The sequence below is a fragment of the Oikopleura dioica genome, chromosome PAR (genome assembly GCF_907165135.1).
Source record: "Oikopleura dioica chromosome PAR, OKI2018_I68_1.0, whole genome shotgun sequence".
In the NCBI taxonomy this organism is placed as follows: domain Eukaryota; kingdom Metazoa; phylum Chordata; class Appendicularia; order Copelata; family Oikopleuridae; genus Oikopleura; species Oikopleura dioica.
The window spans coordinates 4873985-4891291 of NC_137293.1; the positions used below are offsets into that span (position 1 = coordinate 4873985).

Here is a 17307-nt window from a genome sequence, read left to right on the forward strand (position 1 = left end):
TTCTCACTGAGCCGTGCAAATTCCTCGATTCTATCAAACTGAAGAATCTGATAATAATCGGGCTTTCTATTCTCTTCCCAGCTCAGTTTAAAAAAAAGAGAGTTATTTGGAAGGTTTTTGAAAAGATATGAAAACAAGAGATTTTGGCAAATATGCGAAAAAAGAGAAAGAAATTTTGTTGGATGAAAGTGCGGAAACCATAAGTCGCAAATCTGGTACGTCTTTTTGTATTTATAAAACTGCCGAAATTTGATCCGCAAAAAAATATTATACAAGATGTTGTCTCTAGTCGAAAACTCATTTTGAAAATCTAAAAAAGTCTGACCACAACATTCAAGATGACAAATACGAAGGAATGGACAAAATCTTCAACCGAATGCCTCACTTCTCCGGTTACCAATTCTTGGTGCTCGTGCTCGGCTCATGGATGTGCTTCTGTGCAGGGCATGTTCAAACCGGTTCAGTTTTCCTTCAAGCGGCTCCGGAAGAGTACAGGTGTCACAATGAGCTGGATGAGATTGCGGAAGGAGCGAATTACTCGAATACGGAATTTGCTTCAGGAGGAAATTGCAAGGTCTTCGAAATTGATTGGAAGAAGGTATAAAATTGAGTCGAAAATCGACGTTCAGAAAACCTGTGCAGAAACCTGACTCAGGGTTCTAATACATGAGATTTGCTGCTTGATATCAGGGCTTACCTAAACCCTTACTCAGGTTTCTAGACAGGTTGCCTAGCCCAGAATAAAAGCATTAAAAAACCAAGACCCAATGCAATTCTAGCAATGTCCTGACTCATCGACTCCAGAAGAATACGAATTCTGCATGATCGAGAAAAAGCTCAACGAAACATCTGTCTGCTCAAAATGCGAAGATTTCGAATACTCTCCCGACAACACATTCACTGAAACTGTTAAGGTAACCGACCCCTATTTAATTTTTGGATAATCCGAAATTGATTGTCGTTAAAAATCACAAACGCTAGAATTTTTCTATTCCTAGAAAAGACGCATGAGAGTTTTGAGTGCACTTTTGATTGGTATTTTCACAGGTATTTTTTGATTTCGAATCTCGTTTTTCAACGTTCCTTTCTCACTCTGTCTGCTAGACACAATTCGATTGGGTGTGCGATGACAAAGTCATTCCGACCGATTCAATTTCGACTTGCATCTTCATGACTGGCTTGTTTTTTGGAGCCCTTGGTTTTGGAATGATTTCCGACCGAATTGGAAGAAAGAATACTTTGCTTCTCGCTGGATTCTTACATTTTGGTGGAAACTTGACGCTTTATTGGATCGACAATGTCTGGGCGTATACTTTTATTAGGCTTGCTTGTGGGGCATTCGGGACGGGTTGAAATCATAGAAGAGTCTTTTGATAAAACCGATTTAATAACCCGAGAAAGCGCATGGAGGAGTCGTGGTTGGATACGTCTACGTCATGGAATTCATGGGGCCAAAGTGGCGCGCAAATGTTGCGAACCAATATTTGACGATTTTCAGCTTAGGTTTCATGTCTCTCTCCCTGATCGCTTACTATGCACGGGACTGGCACACGATGGAACTGGTGATTGCTCTCTGCGTCACGCCCGTTTTTGCTTTTCACTTTGTTCTGCCAAAGAGCTACAGATGGCTTTACAGTAAAGATCGAATTACTGAAGCTCGTCAAGCAGGTAGGAAGATGGATTAAGGGAGAGTTTGTTGATTGGTTTTTAGTTCTGACGTTTTCGGACAAAACTGGTGGTTCCTTGGACCTAAATTATCTTGAAAAAGTCGAAGCCGCAGCAAAATCCGGCGATGGAGAGCAAGTCAAGATTCTAGAAGTCTTCAAGTACCCAAAAATGAAGTGGATCACCGTCAACTGCATGTATGGCTGGTTCGTGACTTCAATGGTCTACTACGGGCTTGGACTAAATGCAGGGAGCCTCACAGGGAATTTGTTCGTCAACAATGTGATAAACGGATGCTTTGAAATCGCAGCTCGATTGCTCGCGCCGTTCATTCTTGAGTGGAAAATGATGGGAAGAAGAGGCAGTTTGATCTTTTTCTTCATGGTTTGCTCGCTCTCCTGCATCGGTTCCCTGATTCTGACACTCCAGGCTAACTGTGAGCCTACCTATGATCCTGATGATTGCTCGGAGACTCCGATCATTCCAGCTGACTGTAATAGAAATCTTCTAAATATTGCTTCATACACTGCCTTTCTCGGGAAATTCGCTGTTGCTGGGACCTTTTCTGTCCTATATGTTTACAGGTATTTTCAAAAACAATAATCATTTGAAAAATCGATAAAATTTTTATTTTAAATAGACAAAAGTTCTGATATCCTTTGTATTTATTCCCTTTCAGATAGAAAAACATTTTTATGAAACTCCTTAATTCTAGTGCTGAATTATACCCAACTTGTGTGCGAGGATCTGCTGTTGGACTTTGCTCTTCCGCCGCTCGAGTTGGTGGAGCCATCTCACCTCTGATATTCGGCCTTGATGGCACCATTTGGGCTGGATTCTCAAATACTGTCTTCGGAACTTTAGGATTTATTGCCGCTGTTCTTGCCTGGTTCATGCCTGAGACTCAAGGAAAATGCATGTCACAGGTAAATGTCGACTCGAAGGATTAAATCAAAAGGAAATTTTTAGACTATGGAAGAAGCAGAAGCTTCCTACTATCAGCCAAATAATGTCCGGCCAGAAGAACAATCTGACAATGAAAAATCCCGTGCTTCGATTGAAAGTTCAACTAGTTTCTAAATAAATTAAATATTCGTCAAAATGATTCTTTTCTAAATCAATGCAGTACGCTCAAGTTAGATTTAGAATAAATTATTGCACATTATTGATCATTGTCTACAATAAATTTTTTGATTACATAATCATCAGTAAGTAGAACATTGCAGAATATTCTTCAAGGATACTTGAGTTGTCAAACTGCTCGATATTTATCAATACTAAAATGGTGGGATTCTGTTTTCACGAGTTTCCACAAGTTTCAATATCGACGTCAAACTTTCCATGAAGTCGTATAAAATCGCTCAATTTTTTATTCATTTGACGCATAAGAATACAAAAATGTCTGATAGGCTCTCATCACGCCTCCTTAACACTAATGAGCATTTATGTTATGTAATTATTTCGGTCATTTCTTGCAAAAGGAAGTCTATTTCGTGCAAATTCTCGTGTTCCAAATTTTGATTAACTGCTTTGCAAATTGTAAACTTGCATCGCCATGATGCGAGCAACCGGCGTTAACTGCTCCGCAAATTTCGCGACAGCAAGCCGCTAAAACCGGCCCTGGCTTTGGTGAAAAGTTCAGTCACAAATTTTTCATTCACGAAAATGAGGAACCCGATTCTCCTACTTTTTGTGGGAGTAAGGGTCAAGGCCGCCTTCAATGAGACTTGTTCCTGGCTCAATCAAGGTAAGTCATAGAGAGAAAAAGGAGAGAATGAAACTTTTTTTCAGAGCAAAAATGCTCCGGTGAATGTAACGCCGACTACCAGACTTGCATGGGCTCTTGTGATCCCTCCGATTACAAGTGCACCCAGTACTGCAACCGAGACTTGACCACTTGCATCGATCGATGCCCCTGCCACGACAAATGCTCCTGGGGTTGCCCATGCGGCTTCTACCAGTGCTCTCCCCCATCCACCTGCGACATCCAAGAAGAAAATAGTGAGGCCTTCGACGAGTGCGGTATCTACTGCATCTCTGAAGCTGACCGAGTCACTGGCGAGTGCATCGCTGCCAACCAAAACACCGAGGACGAGTGCTACGCTAAAGGAAACGAACACGGCTGGCGATGCATGGAGGACTGCCCATGCGGAGAAAACTGCAAGGGTGGCTGCAAAGAGTGCCCCAACAACCAGTTCTGCGGTGACAACGGAGGTATCTCCAACCAGGACATGTGCATGTACGTCTGGGGAGCTAACGAAGCTGCCTGCAAAGGTGACGTCCAGGCTGAGCGAGAAGTATGCATGGGTGCCTGCAACGATGCCCTCTGCGAAGATGACTGCAACGAAAAATACACTGAAAAGCTCAAGCTCTGCCCCTGCCACACTGTTTGCCCCAATGGCTGCGCTTGCACCCCATCCAACACTTTCGGCAACTCTTACTGCCCAACCCTTCCCCTTCCAGATGAGAACTGCCTTGGAGACCACGGTGACGTCTCACAGGACTGCCGAGATAGCTGTGGCTACGACGCTTACATTTGCGTTTCGAAGTGCTATGGCGACGGCGAATGTCTTGCCAAATGTCAGGACCAGGAAGCCGTTTGTGTCAACAAATGCCCCTGCTACCCTGGTTGCCCAGGCGGATGCCCATGCTTCGACTGGTGCCAGTCTACTCCACCACCAATCGAAATCCAGTGCGAAGCCATCTGGGGCGATGAAGCTTCCCGATGCGAGACTGATCAGAAGAACACCCTCACCGTCTGCAACGCCAACTGCCAGAACGACGCTTACCCATCGATCTGCCAGGACAACTGCGCAGAGCAGTACTCCGAAAACCTCAAAAAGTGCCCATGCCACAAGCAGTGCGCAAACGGGTGCAACTGTCCAACTGAGAATGAGCTCGGCAACAGCTACTGCCCAGAGGGCCTTCCTGATCCAGACCTCGAATGTCTTGAGCAACACGGTGAATCTTCCCAAATCTGCCGAGACTCCTGCACTACTTCTGGATACATCTGTGTCAATACCTGCGCTGGTGATAGCCAATGCGAAGTTTACTGCCGTGAAAAGGTTATTGAGTGCATCAATGGCTGCCCATGCTACCCCGGATGCGATTTCCCGGAGACTCCAGAGTGCCTTCCATCTCTTGAAGACCAGTGCAAAGTGATTTGGGGAGAAGAAGCCACTAATTGCGAACAGGATCAGCTCGCCAAGCTGAACTCTTGCCTCGCCGGCTGCTCCACCGGAACTTGCCAGGATCAGTGCAACCAGCAGTACGTCAATGACTCATCCAAGTGTCCTTGCCACACTCACTGCCCCAACGGTTGCCGATGCCCACCAGATAACGTCCTTGGAAACTCCTACTGCCCCAACCTTCCTGATGCCAACGCTGACTGTCTCGAAGACTACGGCGACATCTCTGCTCAGTGCCGAGACTCATGCACTAGCGATGCCTACTATTGCTCGATCGCTTGCGCTCCAGGAGATAGCCAATGCCAGAGCGATTGCCGATTTTATGAGAATGTTTGCGTCTCCAACTGCCCATGCTACCCAGGTAAAATCAATATTTAGCTTCACAGATTAATGACTGTGTTCTAGAATGCCCTCTTGGCTGCCCTTGCCCAGGATGGTGCGGTGGAATCTCCGACAAGGACAAGTGCCTTGCTATTTGGGGAGATGAAGCTCGAGCTTGTGAGCAAGACTGCGCTGATAAGCGAGCCGAGTGCCTTTCAAGCTGCACAACTGGAACTTGTGAAGACAAATGCAACGACGAGTACATCGAGGAATGTGCCACTTACTGTCCATGCCACACTTACTGCTCCCTTGGCTGCGCTTGCCCTGAGTGGAACGACCTTGGAAACAGCTACTGCCCAGAGGGAGTTCCAAAGCCCGACCCTGAGTGCCTCGAGGACCCATACCATAACAACCTCTGGCAACAATGTCGATCTGGATGTGCTGACACCGCTTACTATTGCTCTCTCACATGCTATGGCAACCCTACTTGCTTGTCCATCTGCCGAGCCGATGAGTACGCCTGCATGAACACTTGCCCATGCCACGAAGAATGTCCCAACGGCTGCCCATGCCCAGGATGGTGCGGTGATACCGAAAATCCTTCTATCATCGAGAAGTGTCTCGTTGTCTGGGGTGATGAAGCTCAAGCTTGCGTCGACGACTGCGTATCCATCCGAAACGAGTGCATCTCCGGGTGCAACGGTTCGAGCCTCTGCGAAGACGCCTGCAATAGTGACTATCTCTACCAGTGCTCGTACCACTGTCCTTGCCACAGCTACTGCCCCAACGGTTGCCCCTGTTACAATGAAATCGGAAATCAATACTGTCCCGGACCATCCCCACCAGCAAACTGCATCGAAGAGCACGGGGAAAATGAAAAGAACTGCCGAGATCTGTGCACTGACAAATCCTATGATTGCATGAAAGCATGTGGTTTTGACGAACCAGCTTGCGTGAGCCAGTGTCAGGCTGAGATGCAAGAGTGCACTGCTCTTTGCCCATGCCATGAACAATGCCCCAACGGCTGTCCTTGCCCAATCTACTGCCCAGAGCCACCTCCATCTACTGAGGACCCTAATGTGTCAACACCAACAACTCCGCCAATCACTGCTCCTCCAGGAGGTGAGATCGAACCAATCTACGGTGATCACGTGCTTGTTCTCTCTCGTGATGCTGCTACAATGTTCAAGTGGAGAAATGGCGAGGCCCTTTCCTACACTGAGCTAACAAAAGGCTTTACTGATACCAACGCTCGGTATGTTTTCTCCTTCTCTTTTTTTTTTAATTTTTATTATCCAAGATTCGACATCAACGGCTTCTGGACTCATGATGCTTGCTCAGTTGTCGTCAAAGGCAAATCCTACATCATTGGTGGTGCTTATGACTGCACTACTCGTAAGTTTCTTTAAAATTCTTTTTTCTATTCGAATATTCTAGAGCCCGAATTCTGCGGCCACTTGAACGTTCAGCGAGCGGTCATGAAACTCTCCGAAACCTCCTGTGGACTCGACATCGTCATGGACGGTATCACCAAGAAGCTCCCATACTCGATGAAGGAACACTCTTGCACTGGATTCCAGAAGCGACTTTCTGGACAAGCTGATCAGGAACGAGCTATCATGTGCTCACCAACTGACTCTGCTGATGAAATCAACGACGGTATGGACTACCAGGATCGTGCTTGCTGGAGGTAACGTCAAAAAGTAATTCAAATACCAAAGTGACTCTAGTTCTTCTGATATGGTCGTTTGGGAGCGAGAGCCATGGCTCCGATACACCCACATCAAGGCCACGATGAAGTACCACAAGGGATACGTCGTCATCATGGGTGGAACTGGCCTTAGCAACGATGGCAATATCCTCGCTTACAACGATCATCCATACGTCGAGTTCCTCTCCCAGAATGGACAGTACAACACTGTAAGTATTTTGGTCATCCACTCATCTAACACTTTTAATAGACCGATGGAACCTTCGGAACCTGGATCCAAGGTGTCAGCTTGCCAATCACTCTCGAAGAGATGACCTCTGTCACTGATGGGGAACATCTCTACGTTTTCGGTAAAAATGGTCTTTATTTCAAAATTCAATATATCTCTCTTAGGTGGTCTTCATTACACGAGCCAGGAGTGCAACTTCTGGGCTGATGCCGCCACCTGCAACTCCCGACGTGTCTACCGAAACTCTGTTAGTAACTGATTTTACTCATTGATATTTACTCAATTATTTTAAGGATCCTACCCGAGGCTTCCAGTGGACTTCGTACGGTTCACTGATGAACCCTCGATCTCGATTCAGCTCCATTCTCGTTGGCTTCCAGAACCAAGTCCCGAACCGTAAGTCAAAACAAAATTATATTGCGCTCAAAATCCATTCTAGTCTTCCACGTCGCTGGCTACGCCAAGGCCGGAACTGATCACAACGGAAATAACATTTCCGTCACCGGCCGAACCATCGAAAAGTGGTGGCAGACTGGAACTGAATTTGAAGCTGCTGAAGAAATGATTGCACCCGATTTCAGCCAAGTCTCTCAGCAGACCTCGGCATCGTTCCTCTATGATTTCATCTCTCCCCAGACTTTCGTCATCAACGCGGATTGGTACAACCGATACTGCTTGTAATTCGGTTTCTTTTTTATTATTACTATTTGACCGCTTGCTCTGACTTCTGTGAATAAATATCAATCAACACAACAACCAAACCAAATCAGGAGTTCAAAACAAGACCGTTCCTCTTAGAAAGAAACATCTTACGAATAAACTCGCGTTCAAGCCAGCAAATATATCTTCATGTAAATTAGAAAAAAAAAGTGGAATTGGCGAGATAAGAATTTGTTTGCGCGGCTTATCAGGGCGCGTCGCTTATAAAGGTTCCAAAAATTCATCCGAAGCACTTCACTTGATTCTCAAATCAGCTTTTTGATTTTTTGAAGAGAGAAAAATGAAGCTTTTTTCTTTATTTCTTCTTAGTGCTGAGGCGTTAAAGGTAAGGAAAGATGGTAGATAAAGCAAGAAATCTTGATTCCTTTCCAGTACAAAGAAGTTCTTCAAGCATACAAAGAATCACCAGCAGAAACTGGGCTTGGACTGCGAAAAAAACCAAAGAAACCGAAGAAAAATAAAGGCAGCTCAAGGTGAGAATAGGTCAAAGAGGGTCTGCCTGTATTTCATTTTCAGTAATGCAAGCGAATTCTGGGAGGAATGCCCACCTCTTCGAGTAACTGGCGACATTGAAACATTCTACTGCGAGGATAACAAATGCATGGCAATTTGCAAAGCAAATTCTCAGGTAAAAACGTAAAATACTCTTCCTCTTATCGTGTCGTTAGCCGTATGGGAATAGCATGCTGACCTGCGTAAAAGGCAAAAGAAGAAAGGACTCTCCTTACTGGAGCGGGGATCAACCCCAGTGTATAACATGCGGTGGCTCAGCTGATCTTGGTCCACCTTTGACCGATAAAAATATTGAAGCGCATTGCACCATCACGAAGAAATCGAAAAATATGAAGCTCTGCAATCTTCAGGTTCTTATTCTCTTCCGAAAACGAGAGAATGATTGATTTCTAGTGCACAAACGGAGGAAGATTGTATCAGGAAGCGCGAGAGATGTTCAAAAACATGGAAGTGAAATGCATCTGCTTGAACGGAGAGTGCTTTTGGGGACAGGGGAAGAAAACGTCTATCGATACGGAATCCCTGACTTGCAAAGGTTGCTCCTTCGAACAATAAAGGGAGGAATAATGTTATTTTAGGCAACAAAATCAAGACAACAGAAAAACCCATCACGACAAAGCCACCAAAAGGGGAAACCACCACCACCACCGTCGCAACAACCCACCCTAAGAAGCCGAAGCGCTGCGTCGATTTGGGCCCCGAAAGCGTCAGAGTGATGAACACATGGGTCTGTCGAAACTGCTTCCGGATCAACGCCAGCTACAAGTTCCGAAAAGTCGGGCTCAACAAGTGGGACCCAAGAGACTTTTTGATCATCGAGTTTAACTCGCCCGTGGAATGGACTGAAATGAGCCATCCAATTTTGAACGCGAGAAAGGTCAGTTTTTAACCCATTTTCGCGCCTTGACCAATTTTCAGGTGAACGATTATGACGACACAAGATGGCGAGTGAATTTCAAAACCGATGCAAATTACAAATCGGGAATGAAATTCGACGCGAATTTGATGCAGTTTGGATTCGAAAGCATGAACATGTCTCCTGGAAGCTCTCAGATAAAAAGAGTTCAAGCCTGTCCCTACTGGTACTCTGATTATTAACTCCTGAAAAAAACTTTTATAAATTTTTACCAAAGAAAAAAGGGATGGTGTCTGGAACCGACAAAAAAATTCGACAAATTTTGCGTGGGCGGCTTCTTGGCTGCTGAGGGAAACGGTCGGTTACAATACCAATTGGTATTCCAATACCAATTTTGGTATTCCAATACCAAAGTCGGCAGAAAATGCCAATTTTTCAAAATTAAAAAGCGGGTGTGCGCTTCGCGCCTGTATTATACGATATTTTAGAAGTGTTTTTAATAATTTCTCGGGCAAAAAATCCAAATTGTCTAAAAAATTTGGTATTGGAATACCAAATTTTGGTATTGGAATACCAAAAAAGCTTTGGTATTGTAACCGACCGTTCCCGGCTGCTGATTGGCCGGTTTGCCGAATCCAGCCTTGTAATTGGGTGTAGGGCGGCTACGTTCGAAATTTCGAACGCCGTTCGAGATTTTTCGAACGCCGTTCGAGATTTTTCGAACGCTGTTCGAAAAATTTCTGAAATTGCTTATAAAAATGAGCTTATATGCGCTCCGCGCCTGATTTGTAAGAAAACTCCTTCATAATGATGCCAACTTCATCTGCTTACACAATGACATTGATTTAAGCTCATTCTAAGGTCAAGATTTTTCGGAAATTTCGAACGCCGTTCGAAAAATGGGCCCAAAAACCGATTTCGAACGGGGCCGCCCGCCACCCTTGTAATTGGTTGAAAATTTCCACGCAAAATTTGTCGAAATTTTTGTCGATTCCAGACACCTCAGAAAAAATCATTGTTTTTATTGTGAAATTTCTCGAATAATTCTAGTGCGGCTCAAAAAAGGCCAACAAAATGACCCTGCCGGAGGGTGCGCCACGAAAAAAGCGATAAAAAATATTATCCTTGGTCTTTCTTTCCATCAAGTTTATTGTCAGAAAATTGATTGTAAAATGCCGAAATCAGAGAAAAATCCAATTTGTACGCTTATTACTTTCGTTGTTCTTTTTTGGCTGTTTTTGCATTGGGTTCATCCGAAACATAATAAAATTTCGGATCATGAGACGATTTCGATGAAGGAACTTTTATCCGCGGCGATTGATGTGGCGGAAGAAGGGGGGAGAGAACTGGTGAGAATTCAGAAGTCGGGGAGATTGAAGACGGTGGAGAAGAGTGGAAAGAATGATTTGGTTACGGCGGGAGATCATGCTTCGCACAAGATTATGTTTTACGGGCTCAAGGGGGCTTTTCCAGGTGAGATGAGGAAAAAGAAGAGACCATATTATTTATGAAATGAGTATTTGTATATTTTTTTAAATTTGATGGTAATTGATGACGTAACAGAAACTTTCACGGATGATGGAAGAACACCCCGTCTTGATCATAATACTCTATATACTGTATATAATATACACCCCATAGAATGATATAATCGGTAAACCTTCCTTCTACCAAATCTTTTCTAGGACTGGCCGTGATTTCTGAGGAAGGAGATGCGCCAGAATCTACATCATCTGTTTTCTCACCTAAATTATCGAACAAGAAGCTGGAGCGAATTCTAGTGTCGGACGAACTGATTCCCATTGAAGACCTCACCGTCTGGATTGACCCACTTGATGCGACAAAAGAATATACTGAAGGTAATATTTAGCCTCTTTCTTTTTGATGATTTCTTATTGACAAGGCCTGACGGAATATGTCACGACAATGGTCGGATTCGCCGTCGATGGAGAAGCAGTTGGTGGTGTTGTTCACTTTCCGTTTACTGGAGAGACTGTTTGGGGATGGCAAGAACATGGGAATAATATTTTGGATCAGTCGGAAAATGCGCCGAGAAATTCTGTTCTAGTCTCTAGATCTCATACAGGCCAAGCGGAAGAACAATCGAAAAAGGAATGAGTAACGAAAAAGAAACCATAAGATTAAGCGACAAAGAATTTTACTTGAAATTTATCAAAGTTTACAAATTGATAAGATAAATGAAATTTCCTCAAAGCATCACGCGTTATGAGCTTCCTTTTGATCAAAATTTGAATACTTTTAAAAAGCACCTTGGGTCGAACGCAAAAATAATCAAAGCTGGTGGCGCTGGGTTTAAGGCCATTTCCATCTTCCATGGCCGCGGAGAGGCTTACTTTCACTCTGGAAAGATCAAGAAATGGGACATTTGCGCAGTTGAAGGCATCATCAAATCCACATGCTACGGAAAATTCACCAATTTGAAGGGTAAAACTATCGATTACAGGTACATCTCCTCAATATTCAAACGTAACCTAGATTCTAGTGCCGAATCAGGAGCAGTTAATTATGATGGGCTCATCACATCGTTACATCATCATGAAAGATTTTTGAAGGCTTTTTCAAACTTAGAAAAACACGACCAACTCTGAGTCTTATCAATCGCTAGAATTTAAAATTTCCACTTATCAGTTCTTTCACTGTAAATAATAAACAATATTCGCACAGTCTAGTCCTTGTTGATTCCTTGTCTTATAACCGCTTGATATGTCCGCTAATCAAATCCAGTTCCAGGCGATTTCAAAAAAGTGGTTTTCCAAAAAAAGTACCAGCACTGCCCTTTCAAAAGGCGCAAAAATCCCATTCCAGGCAATTCCTTCAATTAGCTTCATTTTCTGAACCGCTCATTACCTCTCCGCACGAGTCATTTTCGCGCAACTCAGATTTATTAGCGTGAAAGTTTGCAGCGGAGGAAATATTCAACGAAATAATGCAAAAATGCCGCGGCGTAAGAGCGGCTCAAGATTTTTTTGATGAATCAAAGAAGCTTTTTTTTAGAAAGAACATCATCATTTTTCATGGAACGAATTTCGTTCTACGAAAAGTAAAAACGGTAAAGGGAAATGACAAGGCGTAAGTCGTGTCGAATTAGCATTTCTTCAAATTTTCATCATCGCCATCGATTTTCAAAGCACTTCCAAATACAACGCTTGATGAAAAATGCGCATAACGAGGTTGAAAATTCATCAAAAATGATGCCATCAAGTCTTATATTCTCCCCCGCCTTGGAGCCTCACTGCATCATTTTTGAAAAATTGGAAGGTTTTGAAAAATAGTGACGTGGAGGCATCTTTAAACTCTGTTCAGAGAAAAAAACAGTACTTAATTGGTTTGAGAAACTCGACGAATTTGGTCGGAATTCGGCTCGGAAATTGGCGCAAGAGGAGGATTTGGATTCATACTTCTTAGATTTTCTGTTTTTCGCGTTTTTCGGAGGCCGTTTTCTTTTTCAAATCGTCGGATTTTGTCCGAATATATTGCTGGATTCTGGTACCAATGAAGCGCCACTGAATTAATAAGCGAGCAAAGCCTTTATCATTATTTACTTTTGTATTTTTCCAAATTTCTGTTGGCAAACTCCAATTTTTCTTCAAAATCTTCGATCATCTTTTTGTTTTCTTCAGCCTGATCAAGCTGGTCAAGGAGATCAGAGTTTTCCTCGGTGAGTTTTTGAATCTCAGCGTCAGCCAGGACTTTTTGGCTTTGGACTCGAGCAAGTTGAATTTGATGCTGTTCCATTTTCTTTGAGATGCTCTTGTTTTCTTCGCGAAGAGATTGAAGCTCATTTTGCTCTAGACCAGAAAATGAAGCCAGCTTGAGAAAAAGGATCTACCTGAGTCTTCTTTTTTTGACTCTGCTTTGGCAAAATCAGCTTTGAGTATTTTGAGCTGCTTCATAAAGTCATCCTTTTCGAATTTCACCTTCTCCAGCTCGTTGATATTCAAATTCTGAGACAAATATATGCAATATAAAAATTTTGTCAGACCTACAATTTTCTTTTCTTGTCGATTATTTGTCGATTTCAGAACTCGAAGCTCTTCTTCAAGCTCTTTATTCTTTTGCTTCAACTCTCCTACGATTCTTTCGTTTTCGTCATGACCCGCTTCCAGCTTTCTGTTTTCTTCTCTGAGTCTCTCCAGCTCGGAGTTTTCTTGCATTTCTAAGCAAAAATAAGGAATTTCGAATAATCTTAATTTACCAAAATTCATCTTCTCGTCTTGAAGTTGAATAACTCGAGCTTTAAGTTTTTGAATCTCGCTTTCTTGAGCTTCGATTTTCCGGGCATTTTCATCGTTGAAATTTTTATCTTCCATTACTGATAAAAAATAAAAATTAAAATATTTTTGTTGAATTTACCCGCTTGAATTCTCGAAATTTGCAATTCATTGATTAAAATTCTTATTTCACTTTTCAGCGTCGAAACATATTCTTCGTTTTCTTGCTTGATTTTTGCTTCGTTTTCGCTGAATCTGATTTCTGATTGAAGCCGCTCGACTTTCATCATTTCAAGGTAGTTTTTCATCTTCGCGATTTCCTTCTCTTGCTCTTCAATTTTTCTCGCGTTATTTTCATTTTGCTCCTTCATCATTTTGAATTGCTCGTTTTCCTGTGAATCGGAACTTCTTTTCTGATTCTGGAGTCGTTCCAGCTCGACCTGCAGCAGGTACATTTCGTTATCAACTGTATGTCGGCTTCTAGAGCAGTTGTCGAGCTCAGTTTGTTGCTCCATGAGTCGGGATTCGAGTTGGTAATTGATGTTTTTGAGTTCTTCGATTTTTGCTTGAGATCTTCTATTTCTTTTGATGACTCATATTTTCTAACGTCAATTATGGGGCAATAATTAGCTAGTCTTATGAAAAGAAATCGAAGAATCAAAGTCAAGAAAATCAATAAATGACATAATCTTGCAAGATTTATGGTTTTGGAAATAAATAAAAAAGCAAATTTGATCATTAATTAAGTCGTTCCTATGGATCTTTCATGCTGTTGAGCCAGGGTCGTCTTTTCCCTTATCATTGTAAATTGCCGTTGAAGTCGCTTTCGACCGATTAAAAGGACGGGTTAATTTCTCCTGTCAAACCGCTAAGTGCCTCTCTGTAATCAGTTCCTGCGGCTCATAAATATACTCGACTCCAACTTGGAAGTGCTCGTCGTGCAATAATCGCACTGCCTCTTTCAGATTTTCGTTCTCTTCTCGCAAAAGCTCATTTTCAAGTTGCAATTCTTCCATTCTTGAAGTTTTCCTACGGTCATAATAAAATGCGATCAGTAGTTAGGAATTCTCCCCCTTGTTTTTTCGGGCCCGATAAAATAAACAAATAGAAACGATCTTTATTGTAGCGACGTTTTACTTTTATTTACATGAAAATGTGACAGAATAATCGTTCAAAAATTCTATTTTCGATCAATGAGCTGGCTAAGCTAAGCTATTTCCAAAAAGGGGGGCCATTTTTTCGCCGAAAATTCTTATTAAAATTCGTCGAAGGGGAGTTGTCTCGAACCGACGAAAAATCTCGACAGATTTTGCGTGGAAAGTTTACGCCAATCAGAAGCCTGGACTTTTCTTATGGACCAATCCGCAGCCGAGTAGCCACCCACTCAAAATTTGTCGAAAATTTGCGTGAGCGGCTACTCGCCTGGTCATTGGATGGTTTGCCGAATTCAGGCTTCTGATTGGTTGAAAATTTCCAAGCAAGATTTGTCCGGATTTTTGTCGGTTCCTAAAAACTTCCCATTTTTTGTCCTTTTTTCCTCGAAGCCGCAAGCGGCTTTTTGCTCCTTAGCCGTCAAAATCAAGGAACTGTATTTCTGTCTTTTGAATATACAGAAAAAGACGCGTCCGTTTCTTGAATTTGGTTTGCGTCTACAAGAAGCTCTAGTAGTAAATTCAAGCTGAAACGCGTAACAAGGATGTAAAAAAGGGCGCAGCTGCTTTTTCGAGAAGCGAAAAATTCGGAATTCAAGTGTTCTAAAAATTAATCAACAACTCTTAGTTGTCCTTTTTTTCGACGGTAGCTGTTGCGGAGAAAGACGAGCGCGGCGGATAATAAATCGAATTTGTGATATTTTTAAATTCTCATCTGGAGATCTGGAATGTCCCGATCCAGTTTCATTACAGAAGGTGTCCACGTGATGAAATTAAGGTGCCACAGGCTTCTAAACGATCACACGTTTCTAGAGCGTAAAAAAGAGTGCAGACCTCTCGCGATTGATGATAAGAGAGTAACGCCCTTATTGGAAAAATGATAATTTTTCGGGGTGGCGTCAGGAACCGAAAAAAAAAATTTCGACAAATTTTGCGTTGCCGGCTTCTCGGCTTCTGATTGGCCGATGAGCCGAATCCAGGCCTCTGATTGGTTGAAAATTTCCACGCAAAATTTGTCGGGAAATGAATAAAAACAGCCATTGAAATATCATTTGGAGCTCAGAGCGATTAAAAAAAACGTGATTCTAAGAGTGCCCGATTACAGCGTAACCTGGGTCGCCGAGTGATTAATCCCGAACCGGCCTTCTCGCAATCGGATCTTTTCATAATTCGAGAAATTATGCAGCGCCTTAAAACTTTTAATAAATCAAATATAACTCGTATTAAATTCCCTTGCCCAAATTCGATCACTTTGAAATTTTTGGGCCAAAAGTCGAAATTCGAAAAAATCTTCGAAGAAAGCACTTTTTTGGACAACGTGGTTCCGGTCGGAGGTACTTGAAAAACTGCCAGGAAAATCAAATAGGAGAGTAAGAGCACCTGTAATACTCCCTGCTTATCAAAAAGAGAGGAAAAATAGAATTGCGACATGTCACATGTATGATATCTCTGAAATGTCTGGTAGACAGATTTTCGTGGGAAAATATTTTTGTCACGTGAGAGTTTTTATTTTGAGTAGGAAAAATGGGGACTAGAAAAGACGGATAATTTGGACGTTTGTGAATTCTTTTCGGCAAATCGGACAGTTCTTTGGAGCCAGTTCAGTCAGGCACTTCAGGCAGGATCGATGGCCACAATGAAGGGTGGAATGGATTCTTTCATCGTTGTTGTACTTTTCGAAGCAAACGTTGCATTCTCCATTTTCCCCTGCAATTTCTTATTAAGAATTTCTTAATAAGATAGATTTTTTACCAAAAAATAAGTATTTTTTTTATTACGCGTCTTCGAGATCTTATTGTTAATCATCTCGACTGTCTTTTCAAGCAGAGCTCTGATTTCTGTGTCATCTTTTCTCGTCTCCTTATAAATTTTATCAGCTTCATCGACTGATTTTCTAGCTGCAATAAGAGCATCTTGAGCTTTTTTGCCTCTTTTTTGGTTTCAAGCATTTTTGCCAAATTTTGCTTTTGCTTAGAATCTGTTTGTTCTGTGAACTTGTTGGCAATTTCGAGGAGAAGATAATCGTCCCTTTCGAATGGATACATTTCACAGGCTTTTTGTAGTCACTGAAGCAGCAAATTCCGCTGACGAAATCGCGGAAGGAGAGATTCGTGTTCGAGCACTTTTTCGCAGGGCATTTGAAGGTCGAAGTAATGAGCTCTTGTTTTCCAGTGCTGAATTCATTTCGATGCCTGTTTTGTGCGCATGGAATACAGATTGGATCCCAATTTTTAAAGAACCACATTTTCTCAAAATAGCTAAAGAGCATATCAGCCTCATCAAATTAAATAAATAACCTTTTACAATAATAGCAATGACCACAACCCTGATGATTGCTTTGATGGACAAACTCGTTTGCAATCGAAAATTTATCCATTTTCGAAATATCTCTTCAAATTTCAAAAGAAAACCCAAATTTTATGTCTAAAAATTCTGTTCGATTCGTAAAATATTAGTAAAAAATGCTTCAAAACGCAAATAAACGGGCGCAAATAGCATGGTATTTCATTTTCCCTTTTTCTAATAATTCATCAATGCAAATAGTTACTGCGTTTTTGCAAAAAATGACAATTTGGCGATTTTGTGTTTGATTGTGTAATATATTTATTTGCATGAAAAAGTGTGTTTTTTAAATTCTTGGAAAAATCTTCTGATTCTTTTCGCTCTCCAACCATCGGCAGGCAGATCAATGGCCATCAAGTTTGTTTTCTTCATTTCGGC

General features: G+C 42.2%; 4 protein-coding genes across 4 annotated transcripts; all 4 read left to right on the forward strand.

The window, feature by feature from the left end:
• The first annotated feature begins 32 nt into the window (after positions 1-32).
• LOC145701391 (solute carrier family 22 member 15-like) lies at positions 33-2761 on the forward strand. Its single transcript, XM_081778610.1, has 8 exons — positions 33-215; positions 339-598; positions 780-914; positions 1105-1348; positions 1402-1668; positions 1712-2249; positions 2381-2591; positions 2635-2761. The coding sequence occupies exons 1-8, from the start codon at positions 128-130 to the stop codon at positions 2743-2745; spliced, it is 1854 nt and encodes a 617-aa protein (XP_081634736.1). The 5' UTR covers positions 33-127; the 3' UTR covers positions 2746-2761.
• Positions 2762-3280: 519 nt separating this feature from the next.
• LOC145705787 (uncharacterized) lies at positions 3281-7867 on the forward strand. The gene is made up of 10 exons (XM_081783272.1): positions 3281-3412; positions 3457-5214; positions 5259-6429; positions 6475-6569; positions 6612-6864; positions 6905-7094; positions 7136-7235; positions 7279-7361; positions 7408-7510; positions 7554-7867. Exons 1-10 carry the CDS (start codon positions 3331-3333, stop codon positions 7793-7795), a joined length of 4077 nt encoding a protein of 1358 aa, XP_081639398.1. The 5' UTR covers positions 3281-3330; the 3' UTR covers positions 7796-7867.
• A 165-nt stretch (positions 7868-8032) lies between these two features.
• Positions 8033-9524, forward strand: LOC145703685 (uncharacterized). Its single transcript, XM_081781069.1, has 7 exons — positions 8033-8159; positions 8207-8307; positions 8351-8462; positions 8503-8697; positions 8741-8882; positions 8926-9224; positions 9266-9524. Exons 1-7 carry the CDS (start codon positions 8115-8117, stop codon positions 9443-9445), a joined length of 1074 nt encoding a protein of 357 aa, XP_081637195.1. The 5' UTR covers positions 8033-8114; the 3' UTR covers positions 9446-9524.
• An 833-nt stretch (positions 9525-10357) lies between these two features.
• On the forward strand, positions 10358-11812 carry LOC145701392 (inositol monophosphatase 3-like). The gene is made up of 5 exons (XM_081778611.1): positions 10358-10676; positions 10889-11062; positions 11107-11318; positions 11471-11667; positions 11707-11812. The coding sequence occupies exons 1-5, from the start codon at positions 10376-10378 to the stop codon at positions 11810-11812; spliced, it is 990 nt and encodes a 329-aa protein (XP_081634737.1). The 5' UTR covers positions 10358-10375.
• The last annotated feature ends 5495 nt before the right edge of the window (positions 11813-17307 follow it).

Coding starts and splice junctions, on each gene's coding strand:
- LOC145701391 (XM_081778610.1), top strand. CDS start 128: ATGAAAACAAGAGATTTTGGCAAATATGCGAAAAAAGAGAAAGAAATT. Junction 915..1,104: donor CATTCACTGAAACTGTTAAG/GTAACCGACCCC, acceptor TCTGTCTGCTAG/ACACAATTCGATTGGGTGTG. Junction 2,592..2,634: donor AAGGAAAATGCATGTCACAG/GTAAATGTCGAC, acceptor GGAAATTTTTAG/ACTATGGAAGAAGCAGAAGC.
- LOC145705787 (XM_081783272.1), top strand. CDS start 3,331: ATGAGGAACCCGATTCTCCTACTTTTTGTGGGAGTAAGGGTCAAGGCC. Junction 5,215..5,258: donor CAACTGCCCATGCTACCCAG/GTAAAATCAATA, acceptor ACTGTGTTCTAG/AATGCCCTCTTGGCTGCCCT. Junction 7,236..7,278: donor GGAACATCTCTACGTTTTCG/GTAAAAATGGTC, acceptor TATCTCTCTTAG/GTGGTCTTCATTACACGAGC.
- LOC145703685 (XM_081781069.1), top strand. CDS start 8,115: ATGAAGCTTTTTTCTTTATTTCTTCTTAGTGCTGAGGCGTTAAAG. Junction 8,308..8,350: donor AAAAATAAAGGCAGCTCAAG/GTGAGAATAGGT, acceptor TTTCATTTTCAG/TAATGCAAGCGAATTCTGGG. Junction 8,698..8,740: donor TGAAGCTCTGCAATCTTCAG/GTTCTTATTCTC, acceptor ATTGATTTCTAG/TGCACAAACGGAGGAAGATT.
- LOC145701392 (XM_081778611.1), top strand. CDS start 10,376: ATGCCGAAATCAGAGAAAAATCCAATTTGTACGCTTATTACTTTCGTT. Junction 11,319..11,470: donor AAGAACAATCGAAAAAGGAA/TGAGTAACGAAA, acceptor ACTTTTAAAAAG/CACCTTGGGTCGAACGCAAA. Junction 11,668..11,706: donor GGTAAAACTATCGATTACAG/GTACATCTCCTC, acceptor CCTAGATTCTAG/TGCCGAATCAGGAGCAGTTA.